At 40.6% G+C, this 24,199-nt stretch overlaps 1 protein-coding gene across 3 annotated transcripts in view; it reads right to left on the bottom strand.

Moving 5' to 3' along the window:
- Positions 1–2,507: 2,507 nt before the first annotated feature.
- MXD4 (MAX dimerization protein 4) overlaps positions 2,508–24,199 on the bottom strand; it is a 39,491-nt gene continuing 17,799 nt past the window's right edge. For all 3 annotated transcript variants that reach the window (XM_042807743.1, XM_032987328.2, XM_042807744.1), the window contains exons 4-6: positions 9,497–9,611; positions 6,281–6,440; positions 2,508–5,298 (exon numbers count right to left, since the gene is read on the bottom strand). In XM_042807743.1, coding sequence (XP_042663677.1) covers positions 5,150–5,298; positions 6,281–6,440; positions 9,497–9,611 — 424 coding nt within the window. In that variant the 3' untranslated portion in view covers positions 2,508–5,149. The remainder of the gene's footprint in view (positions 5,299–6,280; positions 6,441–9,496; positions 9,612–24,199) is intronic.

Below are 24,199 nucleotides of genomic sequence, written 5' to 3'. Positions count from 1 at the left end.
CTTTGGCACAGAACCCACTCACACCTTTAGGTAACAATTTGACCAGTAAACAGCAGAAGGCTCTCTGTCAGTGCTTCACAGGCACCAAAATTTCATCACCTAAAAATCCATATTGCACAGACCCTTTCAATGACAGAAATTCTGTGTAATCAAATTTAATGCCTCTCTTGCAAAATGGAAGGAAGAAATCCTGAAATTGGAGCGCCTTCACTCTGATTTGCCAACAGGCGAGTCTCTGGCTGGACGTGCCTCCCCAGGAATCCTTTGCTGGGGTGAATTTACAATACTTCAGGTAGAGAGGATGGCCAAGGTGACCAAATGATTTCTGGTCTTTTCTGTTTCATACATCCCCTGTATTTTCATTCCAGTTCGTTACACAATGCATTTGGATGTTTCTTTTGCAGCTACCAGTTAACAACATTGCATTTAGTCAGTCACTTAAGCAAACTGGCTCATTTAATTGCCGGTGAAATTAGTTTCTGATGTGTTTGCCCATAAGTATTTGTAGGAAGTACAGTTCTAAAGAGTATCTAAAGGGATTCAGTTCTCCTTTCACCAATTTTGGAAAGTGCAAGTTAGTATATTAAGTATCAATACTGCTACAGGCTCTTACCACACACAACCAACAGCCTCTAGTAGTTAAAATTAAGAGATTTCTGAAAGAGTATTCTGTTTTGCAGACATTCATGTATCACTACCATCATAAAATGAAGTGTATAAACTTAACATTACTTGATTAAAAGCTGTGATGATGTGGTTCTTTTCAAAAATGTGTTTCTCTTCCACAGGGCTGATCTGCAAGGATGAAAAAAATCACTGCTAATTACCAGTCTGCTATAAAGTTGGTAAAATGGTGAAATAATCACTTGTCACAGTAGCGGAGACTGCTGTAAATATCTCCAAGAAAAGCAGAAGTACATCCTGCGGCTGCACATGTCCCGGGGCTCAGAACGGGAGCAGGTCTGCAGGCAGAGCTCCTGCACACTCAACTTCACCTCTTTGTTTCCCAGTTCTCTTCTTCTGGCATTTAAGTGCATCCACTGAAATGGCTTATGCAGTGTGTACAGTTGGATGCTCAGAATACTGGTATTTATCACAGTATTTTTTTTTTTTTTAATAGAAAATGATGTTAAGCTGTGTGTGGTATAGCTGAACTCATCATCCAGGTCAAGAAAAATAACACTGTATAGGTCAGGAAAAGTCTTGTATTAGACTTTCTTGCTTTCCACCCCAAATCTTGCACTAAGAAAATCGTATTTAGGATAGAAACTCATTTATAAACACCAGATGTAAACCTCTGTCCTTTTTATGGATTTTTGGGAGCCTTTTTATTTCTCCTTCAATCTGATAAAACTGACTCTGAACTGAGTTTGGTTTTTGCACAAAACAATACAGCATCCGGTCCCTGGGTAGCAATGTGTTGCAGTTTTTACTGGCCAAATCCTGCTCTTTTCAAAAGATAAATAAATTGGCTGCAATGGGCCAGGGGGTGTACAAGTTGGGCAGAGGGAGGATGGGCATGAAGGATCCATTCTCCAAACTGCAGTGGAGAATCTGCAGAAAAAGCTAACAATTTTAGGCAGGATTTTTAATGCCTCTCTCTTGTGATGACAGAGTGCACTCAGAGCTAGAGGAAGAGCTAACCCAGGAGCAGTGAAGAGGCGTGAATCCTCCCGACACCTGCGTGCTGCAAGGGAAAGCCCTTCCTTTCTTCTCCCACCAGGAAACAGGCCAAACCTCTACATCTCCATAAAAAGAACTTCTCGATGACTTCATCTCTGCAGAGCCTTTTCCGCAGAGGAAAAGACCTAGCAGCCCTGTAATCTTGTCCCTACTCCTTCTTTTCCTATGTGGTAATTGCAGAGAAAATAGATTAACTGAGCAGTAGTATCCCCTCACCTGCTAAAAGCACGGTCATGACACAAAATGGCAGAGCTGCCAAGGCAGGGGTAGCATTTAATCTCGCAGCAAGCGGTGTGCTTTTTGCAGTCATGTTGTGATTACATGACTATAACAGATACAGTTGCGCGCGCGCACACGGATGCATGCATGCACGCACACCCACGGAGCACACCCACAAATATCCAGCTTAAAAAAAAAAAAAAAAAAGAATAAAAATAGAGCACTATTTGTATCCCAAGGTGCTATGGCCACTGGCAGCGCTGCGCCGGCTGCTCCGCAGCAGGGGAATCACGTCCCTAAAGGAATGTCGGAGCCCCGACTGTCCCCGCGGGCCGGCCAGGGCAGGGCTGGGCTGCAGCACTGCTCTCGGGGGGCAGGCGGCCCCCCAGACCAGCCGCCAGACCCGACACTTGGAACAGTTGTGCCTCTGCCTTCGACTGGGCTGCTTCTGTCCCAGCTGCAGAAAAGGGGGTTGTGCCTGGAAATACCACCTTAAATTGGGCTGCGCTTGAGGGAGAATGACACAGGCAGTATGGCGTAATTTTTCTTTACCGGCATAATAGCCCCCAGCTGTAATAACTGGAAAAGTAAAAACAAATAAACCCTTTTTATTTCCACTCAAGATTATTCGAGTAATTTTTATTGAAAATATAAGATCTACAAAGCCATGGATACCCAGCGTGGAAGAACTCATTAAGTTAGCACATTCATCTTTAAAAGGAAAATTTCAGGTCGACCTAAGGTACAATAATGTTCAATTTAAAATCTCATTTTTCCTTCTGTAAGTTTCAAATCTCTTTTCATTAGGAGGTTCTGTGCAAGAGCTGCTTGTCATGAAAGGAAACACTTTACAATTCATGAATGTGTTCATTATATAATAAATGAACAGCAACAATATACTAGCCTTTTTTTTTTCCTGTTAACAGTCGTGTGTTAAAGTAAACTCTTTTTTTTTTTTTTTTTTTCCATGATTTGGAAATTAGTTACATATGCACCAAAGGAGCTAGTAATTTCTGCTGCTTGTCAGCTACACACAATGAGTATATTGCTGTGTGCTTTCCCCAACAATGAGGATTTTAGTAATATGCAAGGTGTATAGAACGTAATACCAAAACCTGCATCACAGAAAAGGTTAATTGTTTTCTTATTCAGCTGCCAGAGTTTATAACCTTAGGCCCCTCCCCAGAGCCAAAGTAGGGGTGGCCATCCATTAGGTTATGTAAATTAAATGTATACATTTTCCTTGTTGGCAAGTTCCAAGCAGTAAGCGAGAGTGCAAACAAGGATCTGTAAGCTGCCACAAAATGTATTCATATTTCTACTTCGTGTTGTAAGAGCCAAAGGGAGGACACGTATGTCAGATGTTGAAAGAACAACTGAATCTTTGTTTTTGATCATTATGGTCAGTCTGTCATGAGGTCTTGTATCTGAATGCTAAAAATGGCACCACACTTGGACATCCCATAGCCTTACACACTACGTTTGTGTTTCCCTAGCCACTGAGCACTGGTCTCACAGAGACCCTGACTTTATAAGCTAACAAAATATAGATTCGGGTGCTGAAGAATCCAAGGGAGGGCTTATACAAAGACAATTAACCCTCGCACCAAAACCTAATTTTATGATTTTACTTAAAGCCACACTGAATCAGTTGTGAGAGGGTGAAGATATAAATACACCTCTCTGCTTCATCCATAAGAAGGTGGACAACTGACCATTCGAACAGAGGGTCTTGAAACAAAGCTTAGTTGTCCTTTGAACAATGAAAAGGAGAGGCATACATAAATGGTCACCAAGGCACAATATGACAAAGGTGAAGAGTCCCTGAGACTCTGGTCTGGGTCTGTACCATTCCCCTCCCTATACAAGTAAATGAGAACATTTAGGAAAATATAATACAAAATCTCTTACAGGAAATATAGACTACACTTGCTAAAATCACTTCCCTAAAAGTGTTTATAGCTTTTTTCTTTTTTTCTTTTTTTTTTTTTCTTCTTTTTTTTTTTTTAAAAGACCTTCTTTAAACAGATAATGCAAAGACTGGTCCATTTTTTTCTTACCCGGCAAGCCAAGCTCTAATGACTTCACTAAGCAGAAGTTGTATTAAAATACACCTTCGTAGTATTGCTACAATTTGGGTAAATATGTTCTGAACAGCTTGATGAGTACTAAATAAACTTTGCTGTTTTACAGCATACATTTTCATTTTTTTGCACTTTTTTAAGAATAGAAAATGCAATTATAGTGTGCAAAAGAAAAAGAATTATCTTCTAGCTGAATACTGTAATTTTAAGCCATGCCTTCCATAAAAATGTATTGACATGTGTAAATAGAAGAAAAGAAGAAAAAATACAAGCAAACAGAGATTTCATTTCCTTGCAAGGAAAGATTATCTATCACAAACTGGATCACTTGAGTTCTGTATTCTTCAGGCAAAGAAATGAAAAAAACAATCCAAAAAACCACTGAAATGCTTCAGATGTCATCCATTCCATGATAACAGGTTAAAATTGCAATGTTGCTTTCTACTACTCCCATTAACATGGATAGAATGATTTGCTGCTGGTTGGATATTGAATACAAAAAAGCAAAAGAAAGTTGAGATCATCCCACATGAAGTCATTATTAGAGCTGGCTTTTCCCCCGTTTTGAAGTACAGTAGTGACTTGTAAATACGACCTTTTCTAAAGATCATCTAAGATTTGAAAGTTTGTCTGCCTGCTTCACCCAAACAGCAACTGCTGAAAGAATTTACTCTATAGAGCCTGCTATACAGCATTCAAAATGTTTTGGGTTTTGTTTTAATGGAAAAATACCACAAGAAGTAGCTTTAGGTTTTTGTATCTCTGAATCACTAACACATTGTAGATTCCATTTATTCTTCCATGTCTGAAAATGGTTTCTGCAAAATCAAAATAACTGTCAAACTCCCTTACGCCATGCTTCCAAAAGTTTGAATTTAATACTTCTTGAATGGAATGACATAATTTATTTTCTTTAATTTGCAGTATGGCTACATCAAGCTAGCTTTAAGTCACAACTGTACCTAACCACAGTTCTCTGCAGCAAACCCATGATTTACAATATCTAATATTGTGGTTACAGTGCAGGGAACCGTGGGTAAGAAACCTCCATGTCAGAGTACTGTGGTTGGGGTTTCCCGGAAGAGTGGCAGTTGACACCTCTGGAATATTCATATATAAGTGCTTCAGTCAGATGGTCCTGAGTTGAACGGGTAACTCAGGCACTATGAGAGCCTGGCATTCAGTCTGCGGGAATGTGTGTAACCTCCATCACTCGAACCGCTTTGCAAACTGTAGTGGTCTTCAGCATCACTGGCACTTCCAATACTGTCCATTTCACCTGGAGTAAACTCCATTCCTTCAATGTCTACTTCTAAAGAAAACATAAGAAGGCACATTTTCAGAATGGCAGTGGTTGTAGCAAGTAATCATGGGCCAGTGTCAATCAATGTTCAGGTGAAACCTGAATCATACTTCATTTTCTGTAATTAAAAAAAAAGAACTGGAACAGTAAGTCCTGAGGAAAGGATCGTCTTGTCCACTTGAGAATTAAAATCCCTTCTGTCCTCATCCACATAAATATACTGCATGACATCAGTACCAAATGCTGTCCCAGAACTGTTCCAACCTGTGCACAGACACCGATTTAAAAAAACCCCACAACCCTCAGAGGCCATAACACTGCAGCACTGTTCATGGTAATTCCAACCCATACAGGTGTCGGCTGGTAGTGACCGTGGTGTAGCCATCTGTCCACCAGTAACTGCACCGTGACCAACAACTCATCTCCCACAGGCTCTGAAAAAGTCAGCCTGTGCGAGCGTTCAGGCACAGGAAAACTTCAAATGAGAGAATAAGAAATGGTGACAGGCAGCTTGAAGAGCTCTGTCTTAAATGAGAACCAAATGTAGAGAACACTTGGTGATAGTTACACAGAGAATATTTCAGAATTTCACAATAAATGATGTGGAATTAATTTATTCACACAAATGAATTAAGACCAATAAGATCTTTTTTTCCAAGAAGAAAATATTATTCCCCCCTTACCAATAACTACACTAAAAAGTCAGAACATTAAATGGTAATTGTGTAAAAAACTGGCAACAACACAGGCAGTATAAATAGCTTTAAAAATACACGCAGTATTAATAACATCAAAACTGATTAGAAAACGTTTTTCAAATAATATAAAAAAGATGCAGTAGGTTTTTATTCTGCAAATCGCATCATGGAACAATTTTGTCTGGGTTTTGTTGAAAGCTTGATTTTAGTTCTAAGCAATGTTGTCTCACTGCCCTACTCCCCCTTTTCTTCCTGCTCCTGCAACTCCCTTTGGGAAGCCCTCGTTCAATTACCTTGTTCAGAGTCAGTGGATATTGTTGATCCCATACTGTCAGTGCGGATACGCTCCATGCCCTGCACGGATAGCTGCTCCAATCTGCGTTTGAGGTAGCGGTGTTCCCGCTGTAATTGTTCTTTAATATTTAGAGCCTTTCGGTCCTGCTCTTCCAATTTCTTAAAGGGAGAGAAATATAGTAAACTGAGTTTTTATTCATGCTAAAACATAAGTAACTTAAAATCTTCTCATGAACAGTAACTTTAAAGCAATTTAAATGTTGTAATTAATTATTTAAAATTGAAAATAAATTACATTAAAAATTTTTTTTGTTTCCATTCTATAGAGGTCACTACAATTTAAACAGACTAGGCCAGAACTGAATTTGTTTCACAATATGATATATGGATACAGGGGGAAAAAAAAAAAAAAAATCCCTCAGAGACTCTCTTGCCACTAGCAGACGTTCCTCAGCTAAAACCAAATTATTGTTGCCTTGGTTGTGGGGAATATTTAAATCATTTTGTCAGGCAAAGCTGGCATCATCTTTGATAACTAGAGCACAGCTCAGGTTTCAGTCAGAACATAATGCTTCTTTAGGTGAAACAAGAGACTTATCACCATAAAGGAACCACTGCGAGCCTCCCGAATGCTCTCCCTCCTACTGCAGGCCATGAACATTTTTAGCATTTAAAAAGCTTCCTTAGCAATAAGCAGCATTAATTATATACAGTAGGAGGAATTTATGAACAATTCTCTTTATTCTTGCATTTTTTTTTCCTTCTGCAGAGCAAATATGATAATTCTGTGATAACCTCCTACAAAATCAGTGGTATTAATCCAAAATTTCTCAGCAAACAGCCTGTGAAAGGATCCTTCCACACATCTACCGAAAATCTCCCCTCTGTTTGAATAAAATAAAGTATTAATTTTGGAAATTAGAAGAATACTTCACACCTGGTAAAATGTACTGCACTGTTGGTCCAAATGCAGTAACAGATATAGTATCTTTTAAGATTTCAACTGCACCCTCTTCCAAATCACTGACAGCCATTTAAAAAATTGACTGTATAATTAGGGAAGAAAGTGTAATGAGTATGATGGGATCAACAGCAGGAAGAACACACAAATCAAAACACCTTATAATATTTTAAAAAATGACCTAACTGATGAAGTAAATTACAGGTTGTAGCAGTAAAAGCACTTATAATAAAGACCAAATTTCTGTGTGAGCTGTGTTTACATGACCACTGAGATTTAGGAGATGTGCAGGGAGTGAATGCAGCTGCTGACAGTTCCTCCCGACCATCTGAATGAAACTCTGCTAGGTTTTCTGAAGAGACTGGGTTGGGACAGTGAACAGCAAACCACAAGCAAAACAATTTCAGAGATTTTGCTGTTTCAATGCAAACCTGAAAGCAAAAGTATTTCTCTTTAAAGATATAATTGACACTATTGAATTGGGCAGTTTCCTGTCTGAATGAAATTGAACTTCTGCAGCCTCAGGTTAAGGCCCCTCCCAGGCAATACAGTACATAGATATGCATCATACATGGATACACAATGTTATAATAAGAAAATGGGTTGGTACATCCACGTACACAACGAACCAAATGTGCCAAATTGATCAGATTTCCTTTTCCTGTATTTTCCTGGCTGCAATCCCAAACTCTAACAACTATTTTAGGAATTAACTCAGTGATTCATACCCAGGAGACTCAAAACTGTCCAATCTTTCAGAGCAAGTTTCAAGAGATGGGGGGGTGTGAAAAAGTTCAAAACTAATGACTGTATTAGAAATGGCAGACAGGCATTGGCATGCTCTGGCAGTGCAGCGGGGAGGTAGCTGACCTGACAAAGGGGAGCAATTAAGTGGCAACCCAGTTAGGGTAGGTTCCGTTCAAATCTTAAAAAGAAAGTTAAAGTTTAGTTTCAGTTTTCAGAAAATGAGTACTTGGTACCATGCATGATGGACTTGGAAAGAATCTGTTCCTAAGGTTTTTTTATCAGCAGCTGAAATAGTAACTACATGGCTAATCTCTCACACTTGCCACTTGTAAAAACAGTTTTTCAATCTGTATGCATAGGTCGATGATAGGGGGGCAGCCCAAGACAAAAACCACATGCAGTGCCTTTCACGCATGTTAGCCTGAATTATAAACAAGAGGCCAAAATCTCAAATGGTAAAAACAGGGGTTGCCCAGCTGGAGTAAATGTGCTTATAAGAGCTGAGGAAGTAGCTCAGTAAACTTGTTCACAAGAATGGTTTTGCTTAAATTAATCTTTATTTCTTCATAGGAATTACAGCCATTTCTGCAACTGCAGTGGATCTTAATGCTGTACAACATCAGGATGTTCTCCAAAATATTCCAAGATTCCTGTCAGTGTTCAACCTCTCCTGACACTGTTCTTGACCTGCTTCCCTCTAACACTGAAAAAATGACAGATGAGTAATGACAGTCCTGGACACAGCAGTAGAAACCTGTTCTTTAACTTTTACATCTGAACACCTGTTTGTCTTACTTCTGCATATAACCCTGCTCCCCTGAAAACTGCAACAGTGAAAATGGGAGTGAAGTTGTCTTTGGAGAGAGGAGGCCTGAGGCTCTTCGAATTACCTGTGCAAATGTGTAATCTGCACTGCTGCTGGATCACGAGTGAGATTTTGGGTTGGTTTTTGTTTTAAACTTGTTACACCCATGAAACATGCAAGGGGAGCAACAACTAACAGGAGATTGCATTTAATCTTTGGTTTCTTTTAAATGATTGTCAAATGCTGCAGGATCTGGTCACCAAAATGTAGGATGGGGATAAAGCTTACCAGTAGCTACAATCCCTTTGACTAAATTAGTTTTTTTCATCGTGAAAGGATTTGGCTTGTTACATTGAAATCAACGCAGTACAATGCTACTTTGCTCAGACCTTAAAAAATAAATACATTAAATGAACAGCGTTGATATTTCTTTATTTTTTATTTTTTAATACAATGTAAACCATTAGTAACTAATCAGAAATCACAAAATCACCTTTTTATGTATCTGAGACTGCAGGATAAATTGCAAAACACAAAACCTTGATACAGTGACTGAAATCCTGGCAACTAATAAAGGCAAATATATCCAGAAGATTGGACATATGGATATGGATTTTGTGTGAAAATTAGTTTCTCTCTATGGATACACATTCTGGAAGATTCTGCTTTAAAAGAAATAAAAACAAGGATTAATGTTTTTACCTTGATATGCATCTTAGCTCTTTTCAACAGACTTAGAGTGGTGTGTCTGGTGCTGTCCGGCCCGAGAGGCACAAGCTGTTTTAGCTGTTCCAAATATAGCCGGAGTTTAGCCCGCCTGAAATTATTAAAAACGAAGAGCATTGTAGTAAAGTTGCACCCGAACAGCATATCCTATATGCAAACACCATCTGTTTGCAGGATCTCTGGGCAGAGCTTGATTCAACGGTGGCTTCCCTTCCCCTCCCTTTGGCAAAGTTTCAGACTGAAAGGTCACTTGAAATGCAGTAATGCTGCTTGGCACATTCAGAGACTAGTTTCATACCTATATTTCAAAGCAGTTTACTCAGTCTGGTTAGTTCCATCTTAACGAAGGAGGAGTACGCTCAGAGATTGGAGAAATCTAGGCAAGGCTGCACACTGAATCTATGGCTGGGTAAGGAAGAAAAACTGGGACTTCACTCCAACCCAGCGATTTTTTCAGGCAGAGACAGAGCTGTGGGAGGGTGCGGGGAGGCTGCAGAGCCCGACTCCCCTCTCCCCCATTAGCCCTGGTGTGACAGGGCACACTCCTGCCACACAAGGCAAGGGCATCCGTGCAGCTCGGCACAGCTCAGAGCTGCTTCCAGCCACGGTTTATCAATCTATTGTAACAGGGAGGTCCTGATGCCCCTTCTCCTCCCATCTACTGACCCACAGTCCCCCCAAGAAGACATTCCTCCTCTTAGCATACAGCCAGGACAACCTTTATGATAAACACAAGAGAAAATACTTCCAGCCATATTGGATCCTGCTGTCTCTGTTACTCCTTTGCAAGTATCACTACTGCTGCTGTCAACAATCTCGCCTGTACCAATGACATTAAATCTATCAGTAAAAAGAGGATAAACAAAGTGGTATTTCTACAGATACTTGGTTTTCAAACTCTGTCTTTGAGAAAGAAGCTGGCAATACAACAGCCTATGAAACAGTTGCTTCACCTATCCAAAACAAGGCAGTAGCAAACCAAAGAACAGTGTGTGAGTGTGTTTCTACAGTTAAATCCAAAAGAAGATCTCTCCTGGTTTTAAGCACAACTCTTGAAAAGAAATCCATACAGTTTTGCAATGAGATGGAAATGGATGCAGATGCGCTTACATGAGCAATATCTCTAATATTTTCCTTTCTGCTAGCCTGTTACAGATTGAACAAAGCAGTGACCTGGAGCATGCTGCCATCCCCCACAAAGCAGTAATAATAAGTGAAGCAGATCACAAGTGTGAGATGAATAATCATCTTTTTTCAAATCTCCTCACTGCCACATGAAGGAAACAAACTTTGTGGGAAATTTAATGCTTCTGTTCAAAAATTAGCTTTCTTTTGAACAATCCGTTCAGAACTAGAATTCAGCATCGGTGTTTGAAATGCAGCTGCTGAGGATTTAATATGCAGCAAATGACAAATTACACGTGTGTAATTGGAATGATTAGTGTAATGTGAAAACAACCTGAGAATTAATGGAGAAAAAACTCAAAGCAAAATAAAATCTAATTAAAATACAGTACATTAATGACTACATACACATTTAGTTCTGGCTGCCTATAAATCAGCGGTGTATTAGGTAAGAAATCAAAGAGCATTTCTATAAAATTGTTAATTCTTTCTTCAAGCCACTTAGGGAAAAAGGAATATTGGTGAAAATGTGATTCTCAAGAGAAAACTGATGATAGGTTTTTCTGTTTAGGCCTGGGGTTTGTTTTTAAATACACAGCTCTAAACTTAAGCACCTAAATGGTTTTATTTAAACAACAGCAACAAAGACTGGGGTAAATATTCACAAAAATAGCCCCATCAGATCGCAAAGCACCCCTGTGGCTGCTAACTCTAACTGGGACATTGATCTTTAAAATAGTGAAATGCCAGAATTAGAGACTACTGGTATTTATACAGAAAATCCTAATCAGGTAAATTTTTATTTCTGTGTCTTTAACCTCTAACAACTACCTGGCTGGTTTTGTGTTTTAAATAAAAAAACACTTGCCTCAAGGACTAAATAAATAATCTTTTTAGTTTTTGAATAGCCTCTAAACAACCACGCAATCATCTGCGTCACTCAGCACAACTTGGATGCAACTGTATTTAGACAGCTGACAAGAAAGTGGGGACTGAAGATAAAGGAGGATGTGGCAAGGAAGAGGACAAGAATAGTATCCAAGTAGTAAATAGAGAGTTAAATATATTGAAATGGAACAATTGGTATACTCAGAGTAATTAAAAGTCTGATAAGGAATATACAGAACTGTTGATCTGAGATCTACTTAATATTAATCCTGAAAAACATTAATGAAACCAGACTACATACTCATCTGCCTCTATTACTATTTGAAGAAAGTCTGCTTACCACAGGGGGAGAGTAAGGATTTAGTGCACTTCCTTACCATCAACTGGGGAATTAACAGAAACATTACCAAGATCCTGAGGGCACAGCTGTGTGTCTCTTTAAAGCACTAATTCTTTTGTTACCTGCCAACCAGGTAAAGCAGGACTTTACAGAAGTGCCATGAAAAACACAAGACTGAAGCTAAGAAGAGTATTTTAACTGACAAATGAGAAGAATTAAAAAGAGCTAAATATTAAAAAAAAAAAAATGCTTTAAGGCATTCTCAGCACTAGCGATTGATAGCACTAAATGTAATAAACACACTTGCTAAAAGACCTGCTCTAACTTTACTGGGTTTTTTTCCTAAAGGGAATTTTTCTTTAATTTAATTACTCAGCACCTATGAATTCATTAAATATTGCAAAGCATAAGCTTTATGCAGATCTTTACATAAAAGCAGGTATGTTTATGTGGCTAATTCATATAACACAACAGCATAATTAATGGCACAGATTGTGAACGTAAAAAAGGGAAAACCAGCCCACCACAATTCCTGAGGTACTGGATTAAATATCCCCGCATTTTTCATCTTGCACATCTTAGAAAAAACGGTAAGAATGTAAGAAAACATTTCAGGCACGTTATGTTAACAGATCACACCAGCGGGAACAAGGGACTCAAACTTCACAGCAGATAAGTTGTCGCGTACAGACTCTGCCAGCACTAATTCTCTTTTTCTGCAGGGACCCGACAGCTTTCGCTTTTCCTCAGCTGACTGTGACCACTGGAGGAGGGAAAGACACTCACAGAGGTAATCACAGCCAGAGCTGCTTTGTGTTTTGCAGCTCACGCCTTAAATTCCACCTAGAAAATAAGCAAAAAACCCCAAAGCAGCCTGGTCTCAGAGCAATAGGGTAATGATCTCTGTGCATGAATGTGGTTGAAGTGGGGCAATTATGCTTGGCTCCAGCTTCGAAACCTGTTACACCTTCACCCACACAAAGCATGGTGTCAGGGCAGGACACTGGTGCCTACAGAAGTGGGCACTTTTTTCACCTCACGCGGATGCACAGAAATATCCCTCCTCGTGACTGGTACTGAATTTATCAGGGAAGGTAAGGATCTAAAAAAAAAGCCATCCAAAATCTGAATCCTCAAGCCTGCAGCTCTGTTTTGGGTACAGCCCCACACATGGAGAGAGGTGCATGGGTGACCTGTCTGATTTACCACATTTTCCTTTGTGCCAAATGATAAAGGGGTTTCAGATGTTCAAGACTTCAGCATTTCTCCATAAGCAAGCTCACAACACAGTCCTATAAATCTGCATTATAAATCATCTAATGCTCAGTAAAAATCAATTACTCAGCCCACTGAGCTGGTCAGCCTTCCACAGCAGTGGCCAGGTCTAGGAGAGGGCAGGTGGTTCATCATGTTCACATAAAGCAGAAAGCAACTCGTTGACAGCTAACGCAATGGCTCCCAGCTGGAATTGCCCTGAACTGATTTTGAATCCATATAAGCCATGATGGGCAATATTGGCAGGTACTTCAGAACTGATAGCAAAATGAACCCTGGAGCCCCACAACTTGGAGGGACAAAGCAGCAAAACAGTGGTGTTAAGAATTTCTCCATAGTATGAGGACATCTACCAGAAGTTCATTTGGAAACCACTCTCTGACTTTGGTTTCCACATGCCAGTTTGCTCCTGTGCTCATCCATGAAAAGGCAGAAGCCAAAGGAGCTATGGTTCACCACTTCTCAAAAAAAGGCTACCATGCAAAAGTAAATTAAGATCTTTGATCCTAAACAATTTCAAAATTGTGTTAAATGAGTCTATTAAATAACGGTCAATAAGCTTCCCCATATGTATGAAATCCCAGATGCAAATCCATTTTAGTGCACCAAGAAATAGAATACTAAGATGCAGCGAAAAAAAAAAAAAAAAGAAACAAAAAAGCCTATTGTTCGCACTGGGTAATCTTCATTCCAATGAAACTGCAACAATTCCAAGAAATTCCTACAACTACTTGATGGGTGGTTGTAATGGGAACAAAACACTCCTCAGTAGGGCCAGATAATATAAAAAGAGGCAATGACTGTGAATTGGGAGGTTCAGGATGAATCTTTTTACTAGGCCAGTGCCGCACAACCAGAATAGGTTGCCCAGAAAAGTTGTACAAGTGCAGTCCTTGGAGGTTTTTCAAGATTTACCCAGACAAAGCCATAGACATTCAGAGGTCCCGCCAATCAACATTTCTATGAACATAAAAATCAAACATTGCTTATAAAGCTTGCAGCATTTGACTCACAAGATTGCTCCCATTCATATAACAGCAAAACACCCCTAACTGTGTGACTTAAACTTGTGCCAGTCTGATTGATACAGTGCTGGTAGGTTTGTGGAGTGACCTGATGCACCTGCGGTTATTTCCACAAGGGCTCTCCAGGGCTTTTTTAGGTCCAGCATAGCAGATAAAAATGGCCTGCAGCTCGTCAGGCAGCAGTAGTTGTTCAGGCAGTAGTTGCACAGTTTTTTGACAGCAGCAAAGGTGTGTTTCCTAAACCATTCAAGTATAAATCTAGGGACTTTATTTGATCTGCACGAAGCCAGCTGGACAGGCAAAGCGCACATCCAAAACAAGCTGCTTAGTCCTCAGCATGGCCTGCCTCAGCCGGACCCTGGCGAAATTAAATGGACACAGACACTCATGATACAGGGTGACAGTGTCGTGTTTGTGTGAAACATATGCCTGTCAATCCTGCCACCCAGCTTGGGCAACCCATGCAGACAAAGCTGCCAACAGCCTTCCATCCATTTATGGTAGGTAGCACGGGGTAGGCACTTCCTTGAAGCTGCACCCAAAGACACGAGCAACAGTTCCTGCTGTTGCTATCATGCTGCTGACTGCCAGGCATCACTTGCAGAAAGTGTCAAAAAGGCCATGCTCATCTGTTTCTCAACAGTCGTGGGCAAGAGCATAAAACTCACTAGAGAAAAGTCAAATTCATGACAAGAGTTCACCTTGTGTCTCAATCCACAGCTCCCCCAAATTAGAAGAATGACTCTCTCACCACGTACCCATTCTCTGTTGAACCAAAGCTGGCTGTAGAAGGGAAGGAGCAACTCTTAGGAAAGTTTGTCACCCCCTGGGAACTCCCAGAACAGCTCTGTCTGGTCCACACCCACTCCCTCCTACTAGCAGATTGCCTGGTCAAGACATGAAGCTGTCTTGGCCACACTGGGAGGCATCTTAGAGCGGCAGCATCTTCAGCTGATGGGCAGCAAGGATCTGGAAGGCTAGGAAATGGACAAAAAGCTGCTAAATGTTCATATTACCATACTGTACGCTCTGAATTTCCGTTCATGCTGTCTCCGGCAGAAGTTAGCTTGGTTAGACAAGGTATTGTTGCTTCAATACCCACAGCCCAACGTACCTCTCACACCATAGTACATCACTGAAGCACATGTGGGCATGAAACAATACTTGCCTCACAAGAAGGCCCTAACTGTGCCTTCTGCAAGATGCATAATGCTAAAAATGCTTGCGTGGCTGAACATGTGTCTGTATTTCAGATGTCCCAAATTTAGTCTACTAAACTAGCTCTGTGTACAGGAGGTTGACATACTCCCGAATCAATTGCTAAATATACTTGCTTGGTGATGTTCTGAAAAGAAAAGGACACTACAGATCAAACACTCAAATGACACTGAAAATGCAATCATTACAAGCCACACTAGTGAGAACAACAGATATAGCTGAAATAGATGCAAAAATTAAAAATACGTCATTTCTATACATTAACTATTTCAGTCCAAAAAACTAGACAGCCTCAGACCCTATTGCAAGGCAAATTCAGTACAAATTTAATACAAACAAAACCCCCACTTCAAAGAATATAAACCTATTTGAAATTAATATAGAAGAAGACATATTATTACAAACTGGACAGAGTTACTGAAGCATTTCAGTTTCCTTCTCTCATTTTTTCCCACTTTCAAACCTATCCTGGTCCTGCTGCTGTGCAATGAAGATAGTACACAAAGGTTTAAATATAGAACAGTTACTAAATTTTTCATTGTTGCATAATGACTATGTAATCTGCCTTAATAACGTACATAGGAAAAAATCAGAGAAGAACCTCTGCACCAAAAATTCACTTCTGGAGTCAAACGTTCACCAGGTACACTGTGAACCAAAGCAGTCTGGGCAAAGACCACAACTCTGGGTCAGAGACCCCCGTGGTGAACCAATGGTTGTGTTTTCTCCCTAAAGAAAGATAATTTTCTCTCCCTACCAGGCATGAAAGTCAGCATAAAATACAGAAGTGAGCTAAATGCAATTGTAAGTCACTTGTGTTTTTACAGGAAGACTCTTCACAGTTTTATTTATGAAATGCAAATACCTGCATACAAGGAGCACTGAAGTTTTAGATAGAATCAGCAGACACAGCAGCTCAGGACCCTGTGTGACATGTGCTGGTGAGGATGAACACAGACAGCATCATCATTCATGAACTTATCATTATTACAAAGTTTTTAAGAAATGCAGACCAGCAGTAAAAACTTCCCTGTTGTGACTTCAGGATTCACCTGCCACTAAGGTAACTCAGAGAGCAACTCTGCCTGCCTTCTGACTCCAACAACAACCCTTTTGAACTAGAGCTTGACACAGCAAGCTAAGATCTCTTAGGGGCTTCAGCTCTTTTTATTTTGTGCACAGTCACACCCTTGAGAGATACAAAATTTTGCTGCAAATCTCTTTAAAGGTACTGAAAATTAAATGTGTTCATATTATTTTGTATATTGCTGGATATCATGGCCATACATATAATGTAGGTAAACATCTCATTATATACCCTGCTCTGCTTAGTAGAAGTTGGTATTCAAGCATACTTGCCTCACTCCTCTTTAAGCTAACACTCTTAAAATAAGTGTCAGGAATTATATATTTATAGCTCTACAATACTATTTATAAGCTATCAATGGTTCTGTACTAACTAAAACACATTTGTTTACAAAGACATTTAAAGAGATTATATATAAACTTCCATCTTAAGAAATCATAGAAATTCAATCATATAAAAATGGTTCTAAAGAAACCTATTTATTAATGGCCTGTAACAGAATTTAGCATATTTTCAGCAAACTATTAAATACAATGGAAGATAACAACCTTCCACTGAAGTATAAAATCCTGTCTCTTTCATATTTTTTTCAGCCAGAAACACTTTCAGTACTTTCTACTCTACAAAGGATACCTCAAATACATTTTTTTTTCCAAAAGAGGCTCTAGGTCATACTTGAGCTGCATAGTCTATTTCAACCACACAACAAATTTGCTTTAGTAAAAAGGAAAGAAAACCTCTTAGTATTAAAGCACTGTACCATAGCAAGGCACCCAGTGTACCGATTGCTACGAGATGTGTGAAATGCTTGCTCACAGCTGAGTGCCTCAGAGTCAAACCCAGAAAATTCAGCAGCACCCTTACAGCTAACCTCTTGGCTTTTTATTATCCAATAAAAGATAAGCCAGACACCAGCATTCTGCAAGAGATGCCTTTTTTTTTTTTTTTTTTTTTCATATTAAGAACAAAATCCTGAAGTTTGTGCTGCAGGTGAAGATTCATCCAAGGTTTGTTCCATGTGTTATTTTTTGTCTGTGTCTAACACCTCATAGAGGCCTCTGCAACTAAATTCAGCAGCAAAGCCCAGAAAGGTACTGTAGCAAATAACAGGCAGAAAAAGCTGCAAGTGCCTAACTGCAATGACTGTTAGTGAATGAAATGCAACAGCCCTACAACCACCTGCTTTATTTACTTTAGTATTAACCAGGAGTTTCATCCTCTATATGCATTTTCAGTGTGCTGCATATTTTTGTGGATCTGTTTTGCTAAATTGAAACCAGCCCAATAGCTTTAGCAGTCAGGTAGCTGGTGGTCTTGGGGTGCCTCTGAAGTATCCAAACACAAGACATCAACTGCCTGTGAAGGCAATAGCTGCAAGTGTATCCAACCATCACTAGCGTTCAAAGAGTCAGTTACATCATCTTCAGTTTTCATGTGAATACTGCTCAGAAATGTCTGGTGCTGCTCCTAACACTAAGACAGAAGAAAACATCTGCTGCCTATTATATAGCTTACCATTTCAATGTTTTGTGCATTTTGCCACTCTGAAAAATATTTAAGTTCTCTATTTCACTATATATAAATGCACACTGCAGCACTCACAGTGCATTTTATTTACTTTCACTTAGTGTCACTTCAGCCCACTTGCCATGCCAAGAGTCCACACTTTAACTTTGCCTTTTTACCTTCCAAAAGTTGTGGCTAGTTCACCTTTTTGAACATATGCATGAAACCAGAACTTACTACTCCATTTTTCAGCAAACATAAGTTAAGGGAAGTATCTGCAGTCCCACAAATGTATGTATTTTTGGCCAGCTAAGCCTCTTGGTAGCAGCATGCAGAAAACTAGCTGGGATGCAAGCCGGGGACAGGTGAATACTGGCTGGTGTGTGGGAGGGAAGCTGCTGACTCCCAAGAGAGGGGATGCCTGGCAGACCTTGCTGCCCATGTTGCCCTCTTCCCCCTCTCCCTCCTTTCCCCATCCCTCATAAGCCAGGGGCAGCAGCTAAGATGGGCAAACAACAACAACCCCTAAGGCTTGCTTTGGGCTATAATGACCCTGTAAAGCAACCTGGATGACACCAGCATGAGAGACCCGACTGGAACCTCTGCAGCTGGTGGCTGGCCAGACAGCCCACGTGCTGTCCCTTCAGAGCGTGACAGCAGAAGCAGACAGAGTCCCATTTGACTTTGGCCATCAGAAGAAATAAAAGCCCTGTGGCACAGTTAGTGCCTGTTGTCACATTGCTCCTCAACCTTCTCCCACTCAAGTTCTGCTCCAGCCGCAGAGAGCACGCACAAGCTGTCAGAGGCGTGCGAGGTGTGACACGGGCATCCCCCCCGCCAGTGCCACCCCCCCACACACTCATCCACACACCTCAACCACGTGCCGACCAACCCAGCAAGATGACAAAACCAAAATACAGTGGTCGGTCTCCAACCAGTCCTTTTGCTTCATGTGCTCACGGCAGGCACTCAGAAGAGCACCTGGGCAAAGCAATGCACAGGCAGGACCATGTCAGCAAGGAGTTGGGGGCAGGTGGGACACCAGCAGCTCTGACTGCTATCTGTTTTAACTGCTGGGGAACCGTAGCCCCAGGCTCCACAGCATTAAGAGCTGCAGGACTGACATCTGACCACCCTCATCTCCTCTCCTTGTTTTTTTCCAAGCTCCTCCCTGCAGCCAGGCTTGTCCTCACAGCTTTCCTCAGGCTTCAGCCATCCCACTGTCTTAAGCTGCTTTTATTTGAAGAGCAGCCATGAAATGTTCAACAGCCCTTCATTGTCTCAGGTCTCGGCAAGAAGTAACAGCAGCACACAGAAATCTGAGATGTGCTTCATGGGAAATGTCAATAGGAATTTACAAGCTACATGGAGATTCCCAAAAGCATCACAAGCAAATGTAATGGCAGCTGAATACCACTTGTCTTTCCTGGACGGTGACCATCTGAAATTTACATGTATAGGATTCTCCATCCTTTGACCAGAGGCAATAAAATCTCTGACCTTGCAAGAATCTTGGTCAACAGAAATCAGACATTATGGAAACAGCTGAAATCCCCTGCAGTACATTTTTGCCCTTGTATGGATTTCTTTTCCTCTGGGGGGAAAAAAAAAAAAAAAAAAAAAAAAAAAAAAAAAAGGAGTTTCCAACCTATATTTTAGCATTTCAGCCTTCAGGTTGTGCTTATCTATAAAGAACAGTTTTCTATATTTTAAACCTTCAAAGTCAATGTCAGACAAATACAAACAATTCTTACACCTATAGAAAAGGAGTTTGTTTCAGGTGTCTTCTATCTTTAGCCCTGTTATCTACTGATTGTCTTTTAACATTCACCTCTCAAACTCTTTTATACAATAGCAAGAGAGGTATCACCTAGTACCATGAGCTCAGCATTGCAGAGTGCCTACCTAATACAGGCAAATGAACAATAGTTCCTTGTGGGGAAACTACAAAAGTGATGGAAATACTATTGTACATATTTGAAAATAGAGTCCACGCAAAAAAAATGATCAGCCATGCTTTTAATAAACTTATTTAATACTTCATTCATCCAGCCTTCCACCCATTTGTTTCGCACGTTAAAATGCACACATTGCAACTTAGTAGTCCTCCTAAATTAGACCTCTCAAACCCATCTGTCTTACTGGCACTCAAGTTCCTTAGATTACACTGCAGGGAGATTTAAGATTTTAAGTTTGTCTGTTACCTCAGAACAGTGTCAGACCCAATTAGATAACGAAAGTGCCACTGCAAGATCATGCCATTCCAGTATCAAGCAGCTTTAATTCCCCCTTGAAGTCCCATGGATGTACACACATACTCATACATGCTCCCCACTGAAACCCCAAGAGTGGATTATGACTCGCCACCATTTACATGACTGCGGTAACGCTTTGGTCCTCGCCAGCAGTGGAACACCACAAAACGAATTCACACAGCAAATCCTTGCACTGCCACCTTTCACGCTATTCTTGTAATTTGTTGAGGACTGTAGAGAATAGGTCAAAGAGAATTGCATTTATTTAAGCAAGGAAAAGCTGCATAATGGCGACAGGCTTGCACTGGGTTTACACTCAGAGGGGAGCAGGATGATGACTATAATTTTCCACAAATTAACCATTTACCAAAAGGTGGCTAAAGGGGATGCAGTCAGTCTCCCCCACAAGTGGCTCCAGGGAACATTTATGTCCCTCTCACATGGAGCTTAAGGCACAAGGTGCAGCATGGTTCCGCACACACAAGCTACACGTTTATCGACTGACAACACCCCAGTGTAAGTCACTGCTTACAAATCAGCTCATGGCTTCAAACCGGCTTTAATTATCAGACTGTTTCCCCACATCAAAATGCTAAGCAAGAACATCGTGTCTCAGGACAGCTGCCAACAGGAAGGATCTTAAAAAAAAAAAAAAAAAAAAAAAAAAAAAAAGGGGAGGGGGAAGACTACAATGCTTAGAGAAGCCTAGAGAAGTTGAGCTGTAGCACAGCACTAAGTGAAGAGAGCATGGTACAAGACTTTCTGCCTAATTTTAAACCTCCCTATAGACCTAGTTATTTTATACATATGTCAAATGAGGGGAGAAATGTGTTCAAGATTTATTTTTTTTTACACCACTGTATGATGCCAAATTAAAGGAGAGGCAAGTCAAGCTGAATTATTTTAGCTAAATTACAAACATGCATTGCTGTCACACACTGAGTGTAAAGCCTTGGGATGGCAGACAGCCGGAATTAAGCAGCCTTTTCCTGCATCAAGTTAAGAGTGTGAGATATTAATATCTGCAATATTGGATACCTGTGACTGGTTTTATTGTCTATTGTACCTCTATATCCAAATGCCAAGTAAATACCAAGTGTCCAATTTAACTAGCCTGACAAATGTTGTGGAGACTCCGCATACCCACACGCACAAGGCATCAAAAGGAACAGCAGCAATTCACACTGCAGTTTTAAAACCTAATCAGAGTTAAGGCAACTATATCTCCAGTTCGGCACCTAAACAATCACCTTCTCAGAGATAGGAAGTTTTAATCTCTGACTGGGAAATTAAGTATCAGACAGGGATGTTCAGTGCTATGTCTTACTTCAGTTTTTGCTTTTCCTAAATCTTCCTCAGCACCTGTACCTACCAAAGTTTCATGGCTATCTTAGAGGGAGCAGCTAATGGTGGCAGCTTGAGCATGCACAAAGTTAATTGGCTCTTGGGGGGAAAGAGTTGGTGGGTGGTGCTGTCTTTTACTGCTGTAAATACTCAAGAAGTCCTCCAACAAGACAGCTGGGCTGCCCTGGGACAACAGCAGAGTGCTGGTTCCAGCCAGCCGAAGACTGTTTCTGACCCAAGTGATAACACCAAAGGAAGAGAAGAAAATAAATCACCCTGAGGTAATCAGGAATACACATCCCCAAATGCCTTGCTGTATGTCTCCAACTCTGTCCTTGTAATTAGAGGTGGATAGAAAAGACAGAGTGAGGTGTATATATAAACAAATTCAGGGGAAGGATTAAATGCAGTGACTATAATTAAAGATATCCTCCTCACGGCTACAATGGGAACTCTTACTTTCATATGAATTAAAAGCTGAGCAACACTTATGTAATATTTCCTTCCCAAACAGTGACAAAATCTGGCATTACAGGACAGTGGAGAGTTGCAGATAACTGACAGTCCTGCCTCAAAGTTTAGATTTAGCTTGTCACAGCACAGATCGTGCCTTGTTTATAATTTAATTTCCGTCCTATTTCCCTTTCCAGTGAACAGTACAAAGCTGGTTGTCTCTGTGCCAGACAGGGTGCAGTCGAGCAGAATCTGAAAATGATCCATTTTGGGATGATAAGGTATGGAACAGCTTTTCAAAACTCTCCCCTCTTTCCTCCTCCTTCTTCTTCTTTCTTCCCCACAAAACTCAACCCAGATTTCTTAAGTGCAGTGTCCTGAGGTTATCTGGCAATGAAAGGAAGAGCCAGAAGTTTAGACCCACTTGCCATGTGAGTATGTAAAGCCAAGCAGTGGGAACCAAGACACCTGACAGTGTATTTCAAATACCTGTTAGCACGGAGACCCAATAACTGCTTCCAGCCAAACACACACAACAAGCTCCCAAATTTCCCTAGCAGAAATTATTTACACCACCCATGCTGTTCATTTCAGCAGTCAATACAACAGCATTTACCAACCGGGATTAAGTCAGCTTTCTTGGGGGAATTACAGGGTTTGCTACCTTTATGTTTTGTAAATACCAGCTAATGTGCTATGTAAGACACAAAGTGTCTGTGCAGCCCGCAGTTGCAAACACTGATGGTACTTCTAACTTCAACAGGAGCTGCTGAGTTCTGCCAGGAATTACATGCCAGGCAGGGCCCTTATATCTTCACTTAGTTACCCAAAATGAAATATCAATGAAAGAAAAGCAGATAGATGTGTTAGGTATGAAGCCCAAGGTGGCAGTTGGGAGGAGAGAACTCAGCAGTAGTTCTCCAACCTTTTAGAGACATTTTACCCCATTCAGATGTAGTTTTTGACTGTTCCCCAAATTTTATGCTTTCTTGCTATAAGGTAGAATGTAATATATAGGCTTTATTAATGCAGGGCATGTGGCCTGTAACTAGAGTTATTACTTTTTAAGCTACAAGCATTGCAACAGATGACTTCATGTACATCCATCCAAGCCCAATCTCCACACATCACACAATTAGTTACACTAATTTGTATAGAAAAAAATTATGTAACATAAACTAGAATTATACAATAATATTGACCACTTGACAACATTTGACAAGTCCTGTCACTCTGGTCTATTCTAGCAGGATGTGTACATAGCTCAGTATATGGCTTCCAGTTTCCTTCTCAAACACAGAACTCTATGAAGTCTCAAAACCACCCTCTCCTTCCAAAAACAGGGAGGGGTGGGTGGGGGGAAAGGAATAACTTATTCCTTCTTGTGAATTGTATAGTTCTTTAGGACAAGAAAAGTCAGTTTTAACTGGATCACATGCATGGAGATTTTATTTGGATTTTGTTGTTTTGTTTTGTTTTGTTTTCAAAAGAAAAAAGTTCAAATTAAACTGCTATAAAGGAACAGCATTATGCTTTTTCACATTTTTCATCTGCTGGCTGAATGTTCATGCTCAGTACAGTATCTGGAACCTTAACTGCACCTTCTGTGATGTGGGGTTCAGCTTGCAGGCAGGCACACACAGCTCCTACTGAAATCCCGAGTGGGGCACAGAATCAGGCCCACAGCCTGCCACATGCTAAACCACCATGTGTACCAAGGGGAAAAAAAACAAAACAAACCAAAACAAAACAGATTAAAAATTACATGACCTGCAAAGGAATTCCCTATAGTAAGTAAATCTCAGCACAAGTGTCCACCAACAGAGACTATGAGGGGAAAGCAGCATGAGCTGTAACAGGGAAGTACACATTGTTCCATCTAGAAAGAGACATTTTGAATTTGGGACCAGGACACAGTATACCCCATACTCAAACAGGGTAAGAAGCCCATGGAAAGGAGCACTGAAAATACAGCTAGAGACGCCAATACCACATGGAAGCAGGGAGAGGAGGGGACAGGACAAGCAACCTACAGAATACAGCCACCTCCTCCAGCCTAGGTTGATCTCTTAGTGTCTACTCCAACCAGGGACACCAGGTCATCGAAATTTTGTGCTCATGAAATACCTGGGAGAAAATAATCCAGCCTCCTGAAGATTTGGT

The sequence above is a fragment of the Tyto alba genome, unplaced genomic scaffold (genome assembly GCF_018691265.1).
Source record: "Tyto alba isolate M040663 unplaced genomic scaffold, T.alba_DEE_v4.0 Super-Scaffold_6, whole genome shotgun sequence".
NCBI lineage: Eukaryota > Metazoa > Chordata > Aves > Strigiformes > Tytonidae > Tyto > Tyto alba.
Note: the sequence above shows the minus strand (reverse complement) of the source record. Positions and strands in the feature narration are given on the sequence as shown.